Genomic DNA, 16053 nt, shown 5'->3' with positions numbered 1-16053 from the left:
TAGACTTACAGCATTCATGACCCACATTCATCTTTGACAAAGAAACCAGGCTGCCTAATTTCATCCAAGGAATTAAAAAAAATCATCAGTTTGTGTCTACAGCAAGAGAGAAAGAAATGTCTGCTGTGATTTGCTGTGGACCTTCAGCAGAGGGTGTGTGTGTGTGTGTGTGTGTGTGTGTGTGTGTTCAGAGCTTTCTCGTGTAAAAGTGGGATCAGTTCAAAGATGCACACGTTTCTGCTCTTACTCATGTCAGTGGGAGGTGCAATGTGCCTGCAGTTACAGCACAGGAGTGGGAAGCAGGAAATCCAGGTCCTGCTTCCAATTCTTCCCTAGATTTCCCCTTTCACTTCAAACAAATCACTTCATCTCCTGATTACTCTTTTTTCTTTTTTTTTTTTTTTTTTCCTCCATACCCTGGAAATCGTGGCACTCTCTGTGACCAGCAGTTGATGCAAATAAAGGCTAGTCAATACTCGGAAGCATTGGGTGGTGCTGGGGTTTATGTAGTCATGGCACTTGTGGCTCAATTTCAGCTTGAGGAGGTTAAACTGGGCTTGGGGGCCGGTACTTGCCCATGGCATCTCCAGTCAGGCAAGGTGGGATGCAGCAGGAGCATCCTGTGTGGGAGGCAGCGAGCCAGGATGGAGAATGAGGGTCACTGGTGCACCTCAAGGGAGGGGATTCTGCCCCGCTCTGTGAGACCCCCCTGCAGCGCTGCCTCCAGCTCTGGGGCACCAACAGCAGAAGGACACGGAGCTGTTGGAGCGGGGCCAGAGGAGGCCCCGTAGATGCTGGGAGGGCTGGAGCCCCTCTGCTGTGAGGACAGGCTGAGAGAGCTGGGGGGGTTCAGCCTGGAGAAGAGAAGGCTCCGGGGAGACCTTCCAGGCCCTCAAGGGGCTCCAGGAAAGCTGGGGAGGGACTCTGGAGCAGGGAGGGGAGCCATGGGACGAGGGGGAAGGGTTTTACACTGCAAGAGGGGAGGTTGAGATGAGATGTGAGGCAGAAATTGTTTGCTGTGAGGGCGGTGAGCCCCTGGCCCAGACTGCCCAGAGAAGCTGTGGCTGCCCCATCCCTGGAGGGGTTCAAGGCCAGGTTGGACGGGGCTTGGAGCAACCTGGGCTGGTGGGAGGTGTCCGTGCCGTTCTGTGGTTCCACGCGGGCGGCCCGGCCCGGGGAGAACGGGGCAAACCCAGCCGTGACAGGGGTATCCCGCCACGGCTGGGTTCGCCCCGTTCTCCCCGGGCCGGGCCGCCCGCGAGGCGGTGTCCACGCGTGTCCCGGCCCCGCCCCGCCCCGCCCTCAGCCTCCCCTCAGCGCGGCGGCGGCGGCGGCTGAGGAGAAACCGCCGATCCTTGGCCGCCATGGCCGCGGTGGGTGCCGGCGCCGGGGGACGGCGGGGGTGGGAGGGTGGGAGAGGTGGCGGCGGCGGTGGTGACACGACCTTGATGTCTTGTGACCCCCCGGGGCAGGTGACGAGGGGCACGGCGACGCGGCGCAGCCGGCTGAAGCGCTCGGATGGCAGCACCACCTCCACCAGCTTCATCCTGCGGCAGGTGAGGGGCGGGGTGGGGGAGAACTTAACCTTTTCGTGAAGCCCCTTTTGGCTGATTTTTAATAAAAGATCGCGGGGTTTTTTTGAGGGGGGGGGGGCGGATTTTCCGTGCTGGGCCCCGCTCAGGGCACCTCACAAGTTGCGGTGGCTGCTCGTCCCCTCAGCGCCCGGAGCTGGGGAGTTTGGGGACAAGGCACAGCTGGGCTTGAAACTATAAACCCAGAGAGCCCCAGAATTCGTAGAAGGGCCTAAAAAAACCCGCCTGAAGTCGTAATTTATTCTGATTCTGGTATCGTGATTGCCGTCAGTCCCCGAAGGCAGTTATACATTGTTCTGATTTTCTGGCCGTTCCCTGTAACGCTGAGGGCAAGACACTTTTCTTAAAGAACGGAACCCGAGATTTTTACAGCACTCCTAGCTCAAAGAGCCGGGTGTCTCTGAAAAAAAAAAAAAAAAGAGACACTTGCAAAGGTGTCAAGAGCACTGGCATCTCGGTTTGGGGCTCGTCGGTGCTAATTATACAGCAGCCCTGCTTCCCCTGGCGCCGCCGGAGCGGCGTGAGCGATCTAGATGAAACCTCCTGCGGATACGGATCGTTACCCTTTCCTTCACCGTTCCCGGTCTCACACTCTTGCCTGCCGGCTCTCCCGGGGTGAAATAGAGGCGAACATCCCGAGCCTCACTCAAGCATCACTTTCTCTCCTGAAGGATGCTTCCTAGAGTGAATACTATTGATTTCCTTCAAAAGTAAAGGAGGTAGAACGTTGCCTGGAGCTTGAACCTGTGTCCCACACCCCCCCGCATCCCTTGGTGACTTCAGTAGAAATTTAAGGAAGCGTGAGAAAAGCAGAACTGGGCCCTTGACAAATTCGGGGACGCTTGTCATGCATGGAAGCGTATTTTGCTCGGGATGTGGAAGTTGTGAGGCTGGTCTGGCAGAGAAAGAGATTTAGATAATCCAGGGAAGTTTTATTTTGCTTTGCGGTGTGTCCTCGTCACCGATCCAGCCCGGAGCAGAACCACAGTGATGTTGGGCTATCGGTCCCTGTTTCCAGCACCAGCAGAATGAGATGGGAATGTCACAGTAAGAATTTGATGTTTAATGGGATCTCAGCCATGTAAATTAGAGTTGAAACAAGGATAAATAAATATAAAGGTAGTTTTAGCCTGTGATAGTCTGTTGTAGTGGTTGAAGTGATGTTGCAGGTGGCTGTGGGCCCTTCTTGGAGATGTCCTGGAGAATCTTCCAGCTTGTCAGACGCGTTGTTTCAAGAGGTGGACTTCATGCTGAGCTCACACGGAAACCGAGGGCTTGTGATCTAGGCAAACAGAGGGTAATCGGCGTCATCGGAGCACTTGGTGTCTGCGGGAGTGAGGATGTGACCTGGGATTTTGAACACCTCACACGAGGGAGCGCTCGCCCCAGTGCCCGGGGAAAGCTGCTGCAGGTGTGGAAGAGCCTGGCTCCTCAAGCCGACGCACTGGGCATTGCAGCTGAATTCCAGGGACGGCATCGCACGCCTCATGCCTGTGCAAAATGCACTGGGGCCTTTCCTGCACTTTGCACTTCTTTTATGTCCCATGTCTTGGGATGTGGTGTGCTCCCCAAGTGCTTCAGCATCTGTTTGTCTGTTGTCTTCTTTGGGAAGATGGGGAGACTCACTTTTACTTCTGACCCCTGCTCAAGGGCTTTACATTAGGTAACACATTTGAGGGGTGCTGCCAAATTGGTCCATATCAGAACCTGCTTATCCCAAATGAGAAGGGAGCAGACAAATTGCTGTCACTTTCCGGGGTGACTACCTTAGCAACTTTTCAACAGGCAAGTGCAGTAGCTCTCGCTGTGAGATGGGCGAGAAGATTTCATTTGAGTTGTGTGAGCTGAGCGAGCAAACCACCTCCGGGATTGCCTGCCCCTCGCTGGGGGAGAGCGTGGTGGGGCTGAGCCGGAGACGTGCTGGGATGAGGGTCTCGCTGCTCTTTCATGTGGGCTTCATGGAGGTTCCTCATCATGGGACGATTCATCATGGACGATTCTGACGATTCTCAGGACAGTGTTTCCTTTGCACAACGGTCCTTCTGCTGCTCCTTTAGTGCTTGAATGAGACCGTTTTCTCAACCTTTGTGGTTAGTGGTTTTTCTTTGAGAATGGGGGATTTTGGCTCCGCAGATGCAGAGCAGTCCCAGCTGCCCAGTGTTGCTGTCCTCTCCCCCCGCTGTGGAGTTTTCCCTAACAGCAATCAGGCTTTAGAAGCATAAGTGGAAAAAAGAAGCCCTAAAAGCAGAAATTAAATTCAAGTAACATTGTGGTGGTTGTAGATATAATTTAAAAAAAATAGAAATTCTGTCAGTAAGATTTGCAATGAATGTCCCAAAAGAGTTTTAATCTTTTGTAGATCTTGTATGCACTAGGAATTGTGCACCAGCTTCTTGCCCAAGTCCAAAATACCAATGGAAATTGTTTCATTGGTTTCCTTTTGTGTCAGGAGAGGCACAGGTCCCCAAGACTTGAACTTTTTCCTTGACTTTTCATGATGTTGCACTTAATTTTGGTTTCAATCCATTGGCCAATCTAATTTAGTAAGGGAATAAGGTTTGGATGGGCTTTTGAATTTGCATTTTTGTCAATACCACGTGGTGATAAGCAAAGGCAGTTCATGGTGCCGAGCCCCATGTGTGTGTCAGCAAGGGCAGAGCTCCCGATTCCAGCGTCACCAGCATGGGAAGCTGGCAGGGCCCCTAATTGCCTCTTGCTGTGGGAAATGCTGCACTGGAAGACATGGATGGAGTGATGTGCAAGTGGGAACAGGTAGGTATGTGCTGAAAATCATTGGCCTGGTATAAACAAAGCCTAAGACCTACCCAGTGAGCAAGATCACTTGTGTCCTGGAGTGACCTCGGGTGCAGGAGGTTCCCAGGTTGTCGGATAGGCACCTCTATTTCCAGTGGCATGGCCACAGTTGCGAGTAAACCTGGCGCTGAAGCTGTTAAGTGCGATATTTGAGCAAGGAACGGGTGTACAAAATTGTTCCTCTTACGTGGCAGGTGCTGCTCAATTATATTTAAGAACCCCCTTAAGGGACAGAAGTCAATTATAAGACAATAAGTAGGTCAGATGAAAACATATGCTTATAAATTTGAAAAATGCTTTAATAATAATTTATTGTTGTTTTCTTCTGGAAGATTTTATGTTTCCATCACTTATTGTGACATGGTGTGACTTGTGAGTAAATGCAGTTTTTTTTTCCTTTGACTTCTGGTAGCATCAGTTTTATTGCCTGTGATTTTTTTTTTTAAATGGAATTTATTTCACTGGGAAAAGCGAAGTGACCTGTGAAGAGCAGCAACAGTCGCCCAAAGGTTGTATTAGAGCATCGCTTCTTGTCAAAAGAAAGTGCCACGGTGGCCGCTCTTTAACTGTGGTGCTGGAGGTGGAGGTTCAGCCTCCCTTCTTCCTCCTCCTCCTCCTCACTCCTCAGCTTGGCCGGGTGTCACCCCACAGCGGTGCCCATCCACCTGCTCTGACCAGGGGTGCGTGAAGTGTTTATACATTTTCCGTTTTGTTACCCAAACTGCAGCCCTCGGTGCAGGTGTGATTGAACCTCTCCTTATTCTAGGTCTCCCTTCGGCATGCCCTTCCTCACTTAAAAAACGTTTTGTGGAATTAAGTTTCTTGAGGTGGTCTGTGTTGAAGAGGTGTCAAGTAGCTCTGCTTCTGAAGGTGTAACCAGAACTGAAGCCTGGTGGTGGACTGGTGGTTTGGTCCCCAACGGGGCTGGTACTTGTCTGCTCACGTGCTGCATTGCCTCTCTGTATGACCTTACCATAACTTACATGCTTGAAGTGAAATACAGGGTTATCTGCTCTTTGAAATTGGCAGGGCCTTGTAATATAATCTTACTGAAACACTCATAGTGATCGGTGGAAATTCTTTCCGGCTCATGCCAGAGACTTCAGGTAAAGCCACCGAGTGTGCCTGTTCAGTCCAAGCACATTAAGCTGTACATAAAATCATATTTAGACATGCGTTTTAGTTCTGGAAGTTTTTTGCTGCTTATGTTTAGGGGTAGCTAAAGTTAATTTTCTTTTAAAACATAGTTACACCTAGTATTGCATCTTTTGCAATGTTTGTGCCTCCCCCTTTTAAATATCATTTTTCCCACGTAATATTGAGAGGAAAAGAAAACCACCATTTTCTGTTATTAGACCAGCTCTCAAGCTGTAGCAACCTTTTAAAAAAGTTAATGATATTGTGACCAGAAAAAAGTAAAAATCTTTCAAGAGTTTTGTTGCCTTGTTTTCAGTTGAGGTTTTCTGTGTGTGGAGATGGGGTTGTGGTGTCCTTCCAGTGGGACTGAGTGCTGGACTCTAGCTGGATGTTGGCATCTACATTCAGGTATCTTCTTGGTTAGTCAAGCAAAAATAGTTGTAGGTCAGACTTGGGAAGCTTTAAGGGTGTCTGAATTTTCTTTGTTGTCATTTATAAAGTCATTCCTGACTTTATTTATTCATTCCTTTCCCTTGGCTCACAGCACACCGAGCTGCCCCGTGTCCCCCTCAGGTGTGACTTCACAGATGTGAAGCACACAAGGCTGCTCGTCAGCTCTGGCAGATGTTAGCTTAATTACATACACCAACGTTTTCAAGAGCAATGCATGGCCTGAAATACAGGTTTGAGTTTTGAAGTTGATGTTATTTGCTGACTGTCCTGTCAAGTAATGATCTGAATTAGGGGGAATCAACATTTGGTCTTTGCTCCTCAGCAGTGTAGGTAGGCAGCTTCAGTGACCATTTCTTAACAAACTTTTTAATGTGCACTTGATTTCTTCCTTCAGTTCTGCATTTTTTTGTCTTAAAATAATTTTCCCCAGGATGAAATGAGACCTCAGTTATGCTCTTGAGATTTTGGTCTTTGGTAATACATGTTTTCTGGTATGTAGGAGGTGGATGATGCTGAGTGGTGTGGTCCGTTCCAACCTAGGTGTGCAGTGAACCAGGCATTTCTCAAAATCAAATGCTGATTAGATTGATAAAATACATATCTGCAAAGGAGCAGATTAGAATTTCAGTAATTTACCAGGATGAGCTCAATTCTACAATGAGTCATTAATTTCTAAAATATAACTTGCTGTCATAGAATATGATTATTCCTTAGACACAGGACTGGATCGTTACTTCTCTCTATACAGCATTCAGAAACTGTTAAAGCATTTGGCAGGTGAATAAAAGATTCAACCCTTTCTCCAAAGAACATAAGCCTTGTCTGCACAGCAGAGTGACATTGTTTTAACTCACATTTGTTCTTAAATCGATGTAGTTAACGAATACAACAGTTGCTTCTTTCAAGTTAAACCATGCTTAAGACCAGATTACTTTGATTTAACCTAAATATGTAGATTTAAAATAAGGCAAAGTAAGGTATGCTTGAACTGAAATAAATTTCCAGGGAGCATCTTGCTCTTGTACTCCAACAATCATTTGACTTAGAAGCTGGTTTGCAGTTTTCTTTTGCGTACAGCACCATGGAGTAAGTTTACGAAAGGTCCTATGAGCTTCAAGAGAAATCGGTGTTTTCCCTTGATGTCATCATGGCCTGAATTTCATAGGGTCCTGTACGGTTGGGTCCTGAACGGTTGGCATTGGGGTGATCTGACCCACCATGGCTGGATTTGCCTGCGATGGGATGGAGAGATTTCACAGAGTTGTCTCCTGCCAGCTGGAGAGAGATTGTCCGACGGATGGGTCCAGCTAGGTTTGGAAGAGAAGATCTGTTGTGACCCTTGGTGAGGCTCGTAATGACAACTGTAATTAGGAAAAATACAGAAATGATGAAGGCTGTGAAATAAAACAACGCTTTGTTACCGCTGTGCCTGTTTCAGTGATGGAGGGTGCTATATCTGAGCAGCTTCTAACCAGCTCACCGGTGCTGACAACTCTTAGATGACATCTCTCTGCTCCATAACTTCCTACGGGATGCTGCCTATGCAGATTAAGTCAGAATCACAGAATACAGAGCTGATAGCTTTTCCAGAGTTGTCTTCTGATACAGCTTGAGAGGCTAATGGACTTGGAGTGTGTCCCCTGTTCCTGGCTTCCCTGTTGGTAACAGCTGGTGGCATGTGGCTGTCACACCTACGTGTGCACATCTGCCTTCCTGAAAGCTGCCTTGTCCTATCTAACGGTCTTGCTGTGATCCCTGGCACCCCAAAATCCTGCCTTGCTTGGGTTTCTCCTTGCATGGTTGGGAGGAAGAGGTGGTGGGTGGGGGACAAGCTTCACAAGGTTGAAATAACAGTAGAAGGCAACTTAAAGGGATTTTTTTGTTATAAAACAGAGAGTAGGAAAGTTGGCTTCTCTCCTTAATTCTGCCATCACTTCATCTGACCATGAAGAAGCCAGCAGACTTATGCGAGTTTCGTTTCTTTGTCTGGAAAGCGAGTGTGGCTGTGTATCTCTGTGTCACTGGGAGGCTTAATTGAATGTTTCTTAATGTACTAATTGAATCTCAAATTGTGTTCCCACTTAGTGTTCTGTTAGAAACGGAAAAAGATTTTTTGTGTGTGTGTCTGTTTGCAAGCAAATAATAATCATGATTGCGTTTAAATAAAAAAAAATCACCCAGTTATTTTTTTTTTGTTTTCTTTGGAGCCATCTATCAACCTTTTAGGCAGGTTCACTGGGTTATGTTCATAGTAAGATGTTGTCCTCGCCGCTCCGTGAGCATGGCCAGGGCAGCACGTGGAAGGGGAATATGATTCATCTCCTCAGTGTGCCCGTGCTCGTAGCACTGCAGTCTCTGCTGGTGGGTCCTGATGCACAATAACAGCTAATAAGATTGTCAGAAATCTGGTAGGTGACAGCTAACTAAATTATCAGGCTCCCTTACGTGTATTTGATGGAGTTGTTGGCGTGGATTCATAAAAGTCTGAGCCTTCGAAATTCTTGCTTTAAAAATTTTATGTCCTATTCTTCAGCAGATGTGCTGACCGGCTTATTGTCTCCATGGTAACAAGGTTTCGTTTTTAAAATAGTCTAAAGTCACAAAAGAGAAGTCAGATATTAATAGCATAAGCAGCGTAGGTATGAATAAAAAATAGGATTTGGCTATTCCTCATCCAAAATTTCTCGTATTTGGGAGTTGTCTGTCTCTTTGTACATACTGTGGGTGTTTGTTTAAATGTACTTTTCTAGCGTGACCTGTAAAATTACTTCTCTTTATTCATGCAATGTTATTACCGTGAAATGTTTACATGAGTACAGTAACACTTAGAATACTAGCATAATACCAAATGCATAATATTTAATAGGTAACCATTAAAAAAATCTTTACAGACATGCACAGCATATGACAGTATAAATGCAAGGTGCTGTTACTGTCTCAATAATGGGGAAACTGGAGGCAAAAATGCTATGTGACTCTACAAACCCTGCGTTAAAGCCGGGGCTCGAGCGCCCTGGGCAGCTCCATTCCCACCTCCCATCGCCCACCACCTTCTGACAGTCTCACCGGTATTTTTTTTTGCCCCCGATATTTTTGCTGTACGGTAACAGAATGTGCAAAACTCCAGTTGTGTGATTATAGTGTAACGCCACGCGCTCGAGCCACTTTGGCAGATTTCAGGAGCTCAAGCCATGCCCAGGCTCTGCCTGCGCTTGCTGTCATGCAGTTTCTATGGACACCGATGGTTTGTGTCAAATGCAATCTCGATGCGATTGTCTGTGCTGAATATGGAGGAAGCAGAGATGATTACATGGGACTCCAAACCTGTATTTGCTAAAATATGTTCTGTTGCTTTGAAAAGAATAGGGTAGAGACAGAAATAGCATTTTCCTAAAATCCTTAGGTCTTGGGTGACCTGCAGAGTTGGAGAAAATAGCTTCTTAACTCCTTTCTGTTGGTTTCAGGGTTATATTGGAACGCCTGACGTGTATATCTTCAAAATTCTGCTTTAAAATAATAAAGCAGAGCTCTAGCAAAATAAAATTCAGATGGGAACTTCTTCAGCCACTTGGGATGTTAAAAAGATCTGTTAAAAGACAGTTTTTGGCTAACAGTCAATGTAATAAAAACAATTAGAAGGTAATTTTCATAATCGATGTCACATGACAATTGAGAAAAGATGTCAAAAACGTGTTTAGAGAGTCTGAATAACAACATGTCTCTTGTCTGTTGTATTAATTTTTGGCTGCTTGTAATGAGGTCTCCAGCTGTCCCTGGTGCTTTGGGGCAAAGTGGGATGGGTAATAGATAGCACTCGTGTGCCTTCCCCTATCCCTCTAATCAGAACTGGAAGCTTTCGTAAAACATGGGGAGGAAGGATGGAGATGCCTTCCTGTCCCCGTTCTCTGCCCTGCAAGTCATCTGTGATGTGTACAAATAAAGTGTGTTTTTTCCGCTAACCGACTTTGTGACCTTGCCCAAATCGCATGGCTTGTAAAAGGGGGCTGTTGCTGTATGGCTGTCGGAAGTTTTGATGTCGGCATTCCCACGGGTACCTTGTTGTATGAGAGTGGTCCCACACCAACCTCTGGGGTTTCTGCTTTTTGCAAAGTGACTTGCACATGTCTTTTTGTGAGGTCTGGGACGTAGCACGTTAAATGCTTGAAGGTAGTAGGGTAAAAATACATCTCAGTAGTTACACTCCAGTCACATTCCCTCTTAATAATAAACCCTCTTTGCACTCTGTTTCTTTGGCACTTTTTATGATGAGCATCACTGGTTTTGGGAAAGCCTTTTTTTGTTCTCAATAAGAGATTTAACATCCTTAAGTAAGAGTCAGTTTTGAATACTGAATTCTGACGGCTTTGTGTTGCTTGTGTCTGGGTTATGATACTTTTTCTTGTGCAGAAGAAGCAACATCCTAGTTGTAATCTTCATTTGGTTTTACTTGTATTCTGTTTCTGCTATCATTTGTATTTTTATGACGGTCATTCTGAAGACTGATGGTGTCAGTGCTTAACTAGTGACTCTTTTTCCCTGTTTACATAATATATAATTTTTCGACTTACACGTACAGACAACAGGAACCGTCCCTATGTCTCAATATTTCTTTAGGTTAATACACTTAATGCTTTTTGATATCCCTTGCAAAATTTGATAACCTGATTCAGATAATGTAGGAAAATGCTACAGGTCAGAATTTTGAAGACACCTTTTCAAAACACTTGTTCTTTGAAAGTCAAGATAATCCTTTTATTGGGATAATCTGGTAGCTTCTACCCAGTGATATTGCATTAATTTTGCACATTTCACCTGTGGAAATGTTTCCAGTGGTTTATTCTCTGGGAGGAAGAAGCAGAAGTGCAGTGAGGCAGCGAGCTACACGTGGGCAGCTCTGTAATCAAATTCCCATCGGAATTTAATAGTAGATTCTCTTTGTGTAATGCGTGCAAAAATTAGTTAGTTGTTATTATAAGCATTTCAGGACACATCTTCGGGGTTTTCTGTGTCACCTTAAGCTTACACCCTAATGGGTGTTTTAGGGACATTCATGGTATTGCTGACTGTGTTTCGTGTGGCCCTTTGGTTTTGTTTCTTGAGCTTTCCGTGAAGAGCTGCTCTCACACTGCTCGTTGGCTGGGAATACATTGGGTCTTGTGAACTGAAAACAGGCTTATACCTGAATTACCGTGGGCAGGAGAGACTTGTAAGGGCTCTCATCCGGATGGTGAAAGAGGAGGTGACACTTCTGGTGTGGTTTTGGTGTGGGCTCTTTCATGGTGTGCTCTGCAGTAGTTGGACGCAACAGGCAGGAGTCACTTGCCTCAGCTCTGGTGTCTCATCCCACTTGGGACATCCCAGGCCGAGAGCATCCAAGGACAGCATGCTGTGGCAGGTAGAAGGTAGGATCTGGGCAACTGTGGAAGACCATCACCCTGCTGCAGCCCCACGGGATTTGCTTGGTCATCTGAAAACAACCTTAGACACCTGAGTGTAAGCAGGAGAATCCCATCCAGCATGATACGTAAGAAAACCTAAATTAAGCTCCTCACTTGTGACTTCAGTAAGCCTCGATAATTACAGCGTTACATGTCTCTTTCTGAAGATAAAGGTAGATTACTTTATGATTTTGCAACCAAATTATACCTTTGATTTGGATTTTGCCTGCCCAAATTCTTGTGGTGAGGTATATTCTTTACTTCCCACCTTAGGGGTTTAGTGGTACCTTGTCCTCTACAAGACCGTGGTTTCAACATGCACATCATACATACGTGTCCTACTTCAATTTTTGTGAAGTGTTTTTTGAGCCTTTTATGACAAAGGCACTATGTACCTGGAAGTTCATGAGTGGAAACTTTGTATTAGGAATTAACTGAAATGAAATTCTGCTGAAATTAGGCTGCCAGTTCTGCTAAAGCATCTATGTTTGTTATGGCCATTTTTATGCTTGTGATTACGAATGAAGGACATACCTATAAATAATGCAAAGGCAAAGGGTTTATACTTTGAAATGGAGACCCCTTTTCCATGCCTCCCCCAGTTAATGTGACAGGTCAGATATTCTGAGCTCCTCCAGTGGCAGATTCCCCATGGCCAGCCCGGTCATAGACATTGAGCCACGAAAGGGATGGTTTCTTCTTAAATACAGAAGATGTGGAGAACTGAAAAGAAATCTTGTCCAAACTCAGTTCTTTCTGTAGACTGGTTGGCCTGATCTGCTGTGCCTGGAGGGGCGTTCGTTCCTCGGGTGACCTCTTAGCAATTGAAACTGATTTTTCCATTAGGAGAAATTTCATAAGCTAGTAGATTTTTTTTTTGTTTGTTTGTTTGTTTTTCTTCTCTCTTTTATTTGTCTTAGAGTGATAAAAATGACCTCAGCATCAGGCACTTCTTAGGGCTTAATGAGCAGTTGGGGTTAGTGTCCCAGGATATATTAAACATCCAGCCAGTCATTAATCTTCAAAGTGCCTGGTGGCAGTTATGGCTTAAATATTCTGCCTCTGTTTTGGCTTTAAGCATCTTGGGCCATTAGGAGCATCTTTGTCTCCCTCTCCCCCCTCCCCACATGTTGGCGTCATGGGGAGAAAACATCCCTCCCGCGGGGCGGTAATGTGAGCTGCTCTGCCGTGATGGCTGTGGACATACGAGATGTGTGACCTGGGGGTGTTAGATGGGAGAGCTGCTGGTGGCAGTGCTGGGTGGCAACAGTAATGAAGCTTATCTTCATGTTTCTGCAGACTGTGATAGCAGGAGAGGGAATCCAGGACTGCTGAATGTAACCTGCTTCCTTAGAGAAGAAGGTCAGGTCGGAGATGCAGAGAAATGAAGAATGAGATGGGGTTAAAAGGCATCAGGAAGGTGAAAGAAGAGGATGAGCCAGGGATGCAGTTACAGGACAGGTTTAAAGCTGGGTAGGAAGGATGTTGGTGAGGTGAAGGGAGGATTGAGGCAATTTGGAAGTGAGATTCTGGAGGTATGGGTAAATGGGCATTGCCATGTGCCACAACAGACCTTTGCATGATGCTTTTCTTCCTGCCACGTTCACCCTTTTTTCTAAACTAATATCCTCCTTCTGATGTTTCACCTCCCATTGCTTAGTTGCTGTCCATGGCTTTCACCACAGAGTTCCTGTGCTGCCTCCTGCAGCTCACCGCCCTGCTTCTTATCTCTGTCCTATTCCAACTCCGCTGTTGGCATTCCCGTCCTCTTCTGAAACCTCCCTCTGGTCACTAGCCTAGACTTGTCTGTCTCCTTTCTCACCCCAGGTGCCTCTCGTTCCTCCATACTGAATTTCAGCAGCTGCCTTGTTACCCAGTTTTGCACAAGACAAAAAGAGTAGGAAGAGGGGATATCACAAATTTTTACTTAAGTAACTATTTAAATTTGACTGTGGACGCTGCGTGGGATTTTTTTGGTTTGCTTTTTTCCTGGGAATGTTATTTTCTTATCTCACATTCTGTTTGCCACATCTTGTATTTCTTTCATAAAACTGACAGTGGACTCAGCATGTTGTGACACTCGCTCCCTGGCTAACGAGAGCTGCCCAGTATACAGAGTGCCAGCCATCAAATTAGCAAAAAACCAAAACACAAAAATCCACAAAATTCCCAACAAAAACCAGGGGCGGAGGAAGAAGGTGAGAGGAAGAAGAAAAGGGGGGAAAAGGAGAAACTGAGAAAGAAGAGGTGGAATATATCTCTAGCTGGTTTGCAGAACAAAGAGTATATGAACTAATAATGTTAGTAGTGGCTTGCCAAAATGGGTGGCTCTTGTATAACTCATCCTCTATGACTTTATTCACCCCTGTTCGTATGTATTCTAGAAGGAACATTTTCCCTTTTCCTTTAGGGGGCAGCTAGATGTGTCCTAGCTATGCTAGCTGGTCCTATAGCAGGTTCCTCTGTTTTCATCCCTTTTCATCTCCACTCAGCCAAGAATAAGATTCCTTATTTACCACAGAAAGAAACATGATGAAACAAAATAAAGATGGAATAACTCTTACAAAGTTACTGCAATAATCCTAGAGTCCTGGCCTGTTCAGCTGTGTACTGTCCTGGCACAGTCCTGGCACGAAGGATCCAAGGGTGAGCTGCATGAGTTGCATTAGGCTGTATGGCAGAATGGCAAGATGCAGGAGGAGATGAAAGACAACTAAAACAACCATTGCTCTTTGTATTACTCTTTTTGCAATTTTTTTTTTTAAAGTGAAAGCATGAATTACCAATCCTAATGTTGAGCCCCCAAACACCAACCTCAAGGAGGGGGGACTGATTAGAAATGGGTGCTTTACTCTTAGCCATATTCAGCACTCATGACAGTGTTTACTGTCAAACAGATGATTTTCAGAGCCCAAAAGTACAAAAAAAAAAAAAAAGAAAAAAAATGATGTAAGCATTGCTGAGCAGAGCACACCCATCTGTTTGGCTGAATATCCAAGCCCTCCTGCTTATGATTTTTATAATGAACTTGCTTCTCATGGTAAATCCTGAAATTTACGTTGTCTGAGTTTGTGTTCCAAAGAACAGAATGAAGAGTGGCATGCACACTGTGTGTCCCTGCTGTGCACTGTGCCTCCTTCATCCTCATCTGTTCCTGTTCGTTTCTAATGCACTGCCCTCTTGTCAGATGTGCTGGTACAAATGTATTACTGATGTCCCCAGCGGATCTCTTGGTGCGAGCTTTGTACTTCTTATTAGTGCCAATCTGTTGCCCAACTTCTTGTTGATCAACTGGAAAACAATTAATTTTCTCTTCTCCCCATCTTTGCTTAGAGAAAGGACTGGTGGACTCAACAGAGGCCGCGATGCTCATATTGCAAGGCAAAGGCTGAGGCTGTACATTTTTCACTCTGTTCAGTCAACTGGGTAATTGGTCATAATGGAGCTTTTATTCTATGTGTCAGATTCATGTGGGTTTTTACCCTTGTTCGAAGGAAAGGTGTTTTATTTATTCATTTAATGCACTTAAGGATTTTTCTGCTTTAGACCGTTAACAAGTAATTGAGCAGCTTACACCCCTCCATGACAAATCTCCTGGTATTTTAAAATTCTGCATAATCTTGTGCTTTTGGTCCTCTCTGAGTTAGTGCTGGTGATTTAGAAAGAATTCTGTATTCTGTTGTTAACTGTGGTCATTGAAAATGAGATAACTGTGAAAAGTCACCGCACAGCAAACCCCTTACCAGAAAATGGTGCCTTTTCCAGTTCTCTGGACCACATGTATGTGTCAGATATGCAACTGTTTCACCTGTAAATACTTCACCTTCCTTCCTGCAGATGACTCTGTTTTCTGTGATCATTAAATGAGAGGTTACCACTTACATGCAGGAAAAACAGAAGTGTGATGAATTACAAGCCGGTGTAATTTATGCAGAAGCAGTGTGGGGGAAATTGCAGCCCACTCTTGTTCCACATAAATTATGCATGTACCTCCTTGAAAATAGCTACAGAGGGTGTTCAGATTTTTTTTGGCTAATGAATCATGCCCTAAATTTCTACAGTACATACATTGACTCAAATGTCTCCCTTTTGCCCCACCTTTATTTTTAGATCATCTGTAAACTTTTGCTGAACGTGCGGTTCCCGATGTTTCTTTATTTTCCTTACAACAGACCTGTTCTTTAAAGACCCTGTTTTGAAAAGGGGCTCCTAAATTTACTACTTCTCCCAGAGCCCTCCCACGTGAGAGCTACATCTTATGCTTTGGAGATCTCTGAAGAGATCCTGTGGCTGTTGTAGTAAGGATATATGTGAATAAATGCACTTATGAAGATGCAGCCTGCTCTTGGGTGCAGTCATCTTCCTGCAAACCATGGCTGTAGACTTCTTCAGAACTGTAGCTTTCTCTCCTGGGTCACGGGCAACACAAAACCTTTGAACCTGAGCGCAGAAATAAAGAAGTTGCAAACAATTCATGAAGAAAGCAAAGTATGATGCTGTCCGCTATATAATATTTGCTTGGCCCAATATAGAAATATAATATTTATTTGGCCATAAGCTAGCAAAGCTTGGGAGTGGTTAGAGGAACGCTGCATATAGCCCTAGCCACTTAGCCATGA

The 16053-nt window shown here is 45.3% G+C and overlaps 1 protein-coding gene across 4 annotated transcripts in view; it reads left to right on the top strand.

Annotated features, from left to right (window-relative positions):
• Positions 1-1296: 1296 nt before the first annotated feature.
• The window catches only part of CACNB4 (calcium voltage-gated channel auxiliary subunit beta 4), a 100630-nt gene continuing 85873 nt past the window's right edge, over positions 1297-16053 (top strand). For all 4 annotated transcript variants that reach the window (XR_012588476.1, XR_012588477.1, XM_074595846.1 and 1 more), the window contains exons 1-2: positions 1297-1373; positions 1473-1556. Coding sequence is in view for 2 of the 4 variants with exons in the window: in XM_074595846.1 (XP_074451947.1) it covers positions 1365-1373; positions 1473-1556 (93 nt within the window). In the remaining 2 variants the exon portion in view is untranslated. The remainder of the gene's footprint in view (positions 1374-1472; positions 1557-16053) is intronic.

Source organism: Larus michahellis, chromosome 7 (assembly GCF_964199755.1).
Source record: "Larus michahellis chromosome 7, bLarMic1.1, whole genome shotgun sequence".
Classification (NCBI taxonomy): domain Eukaryota; kingdom Metazoa; phylum Chordata; class Aves; order Charadriiformes; family Laridae; genus Larus; species Larus michahellis.
This window is presented reverse-complemented; position numbering and strand designations above follow the sequence as displayed.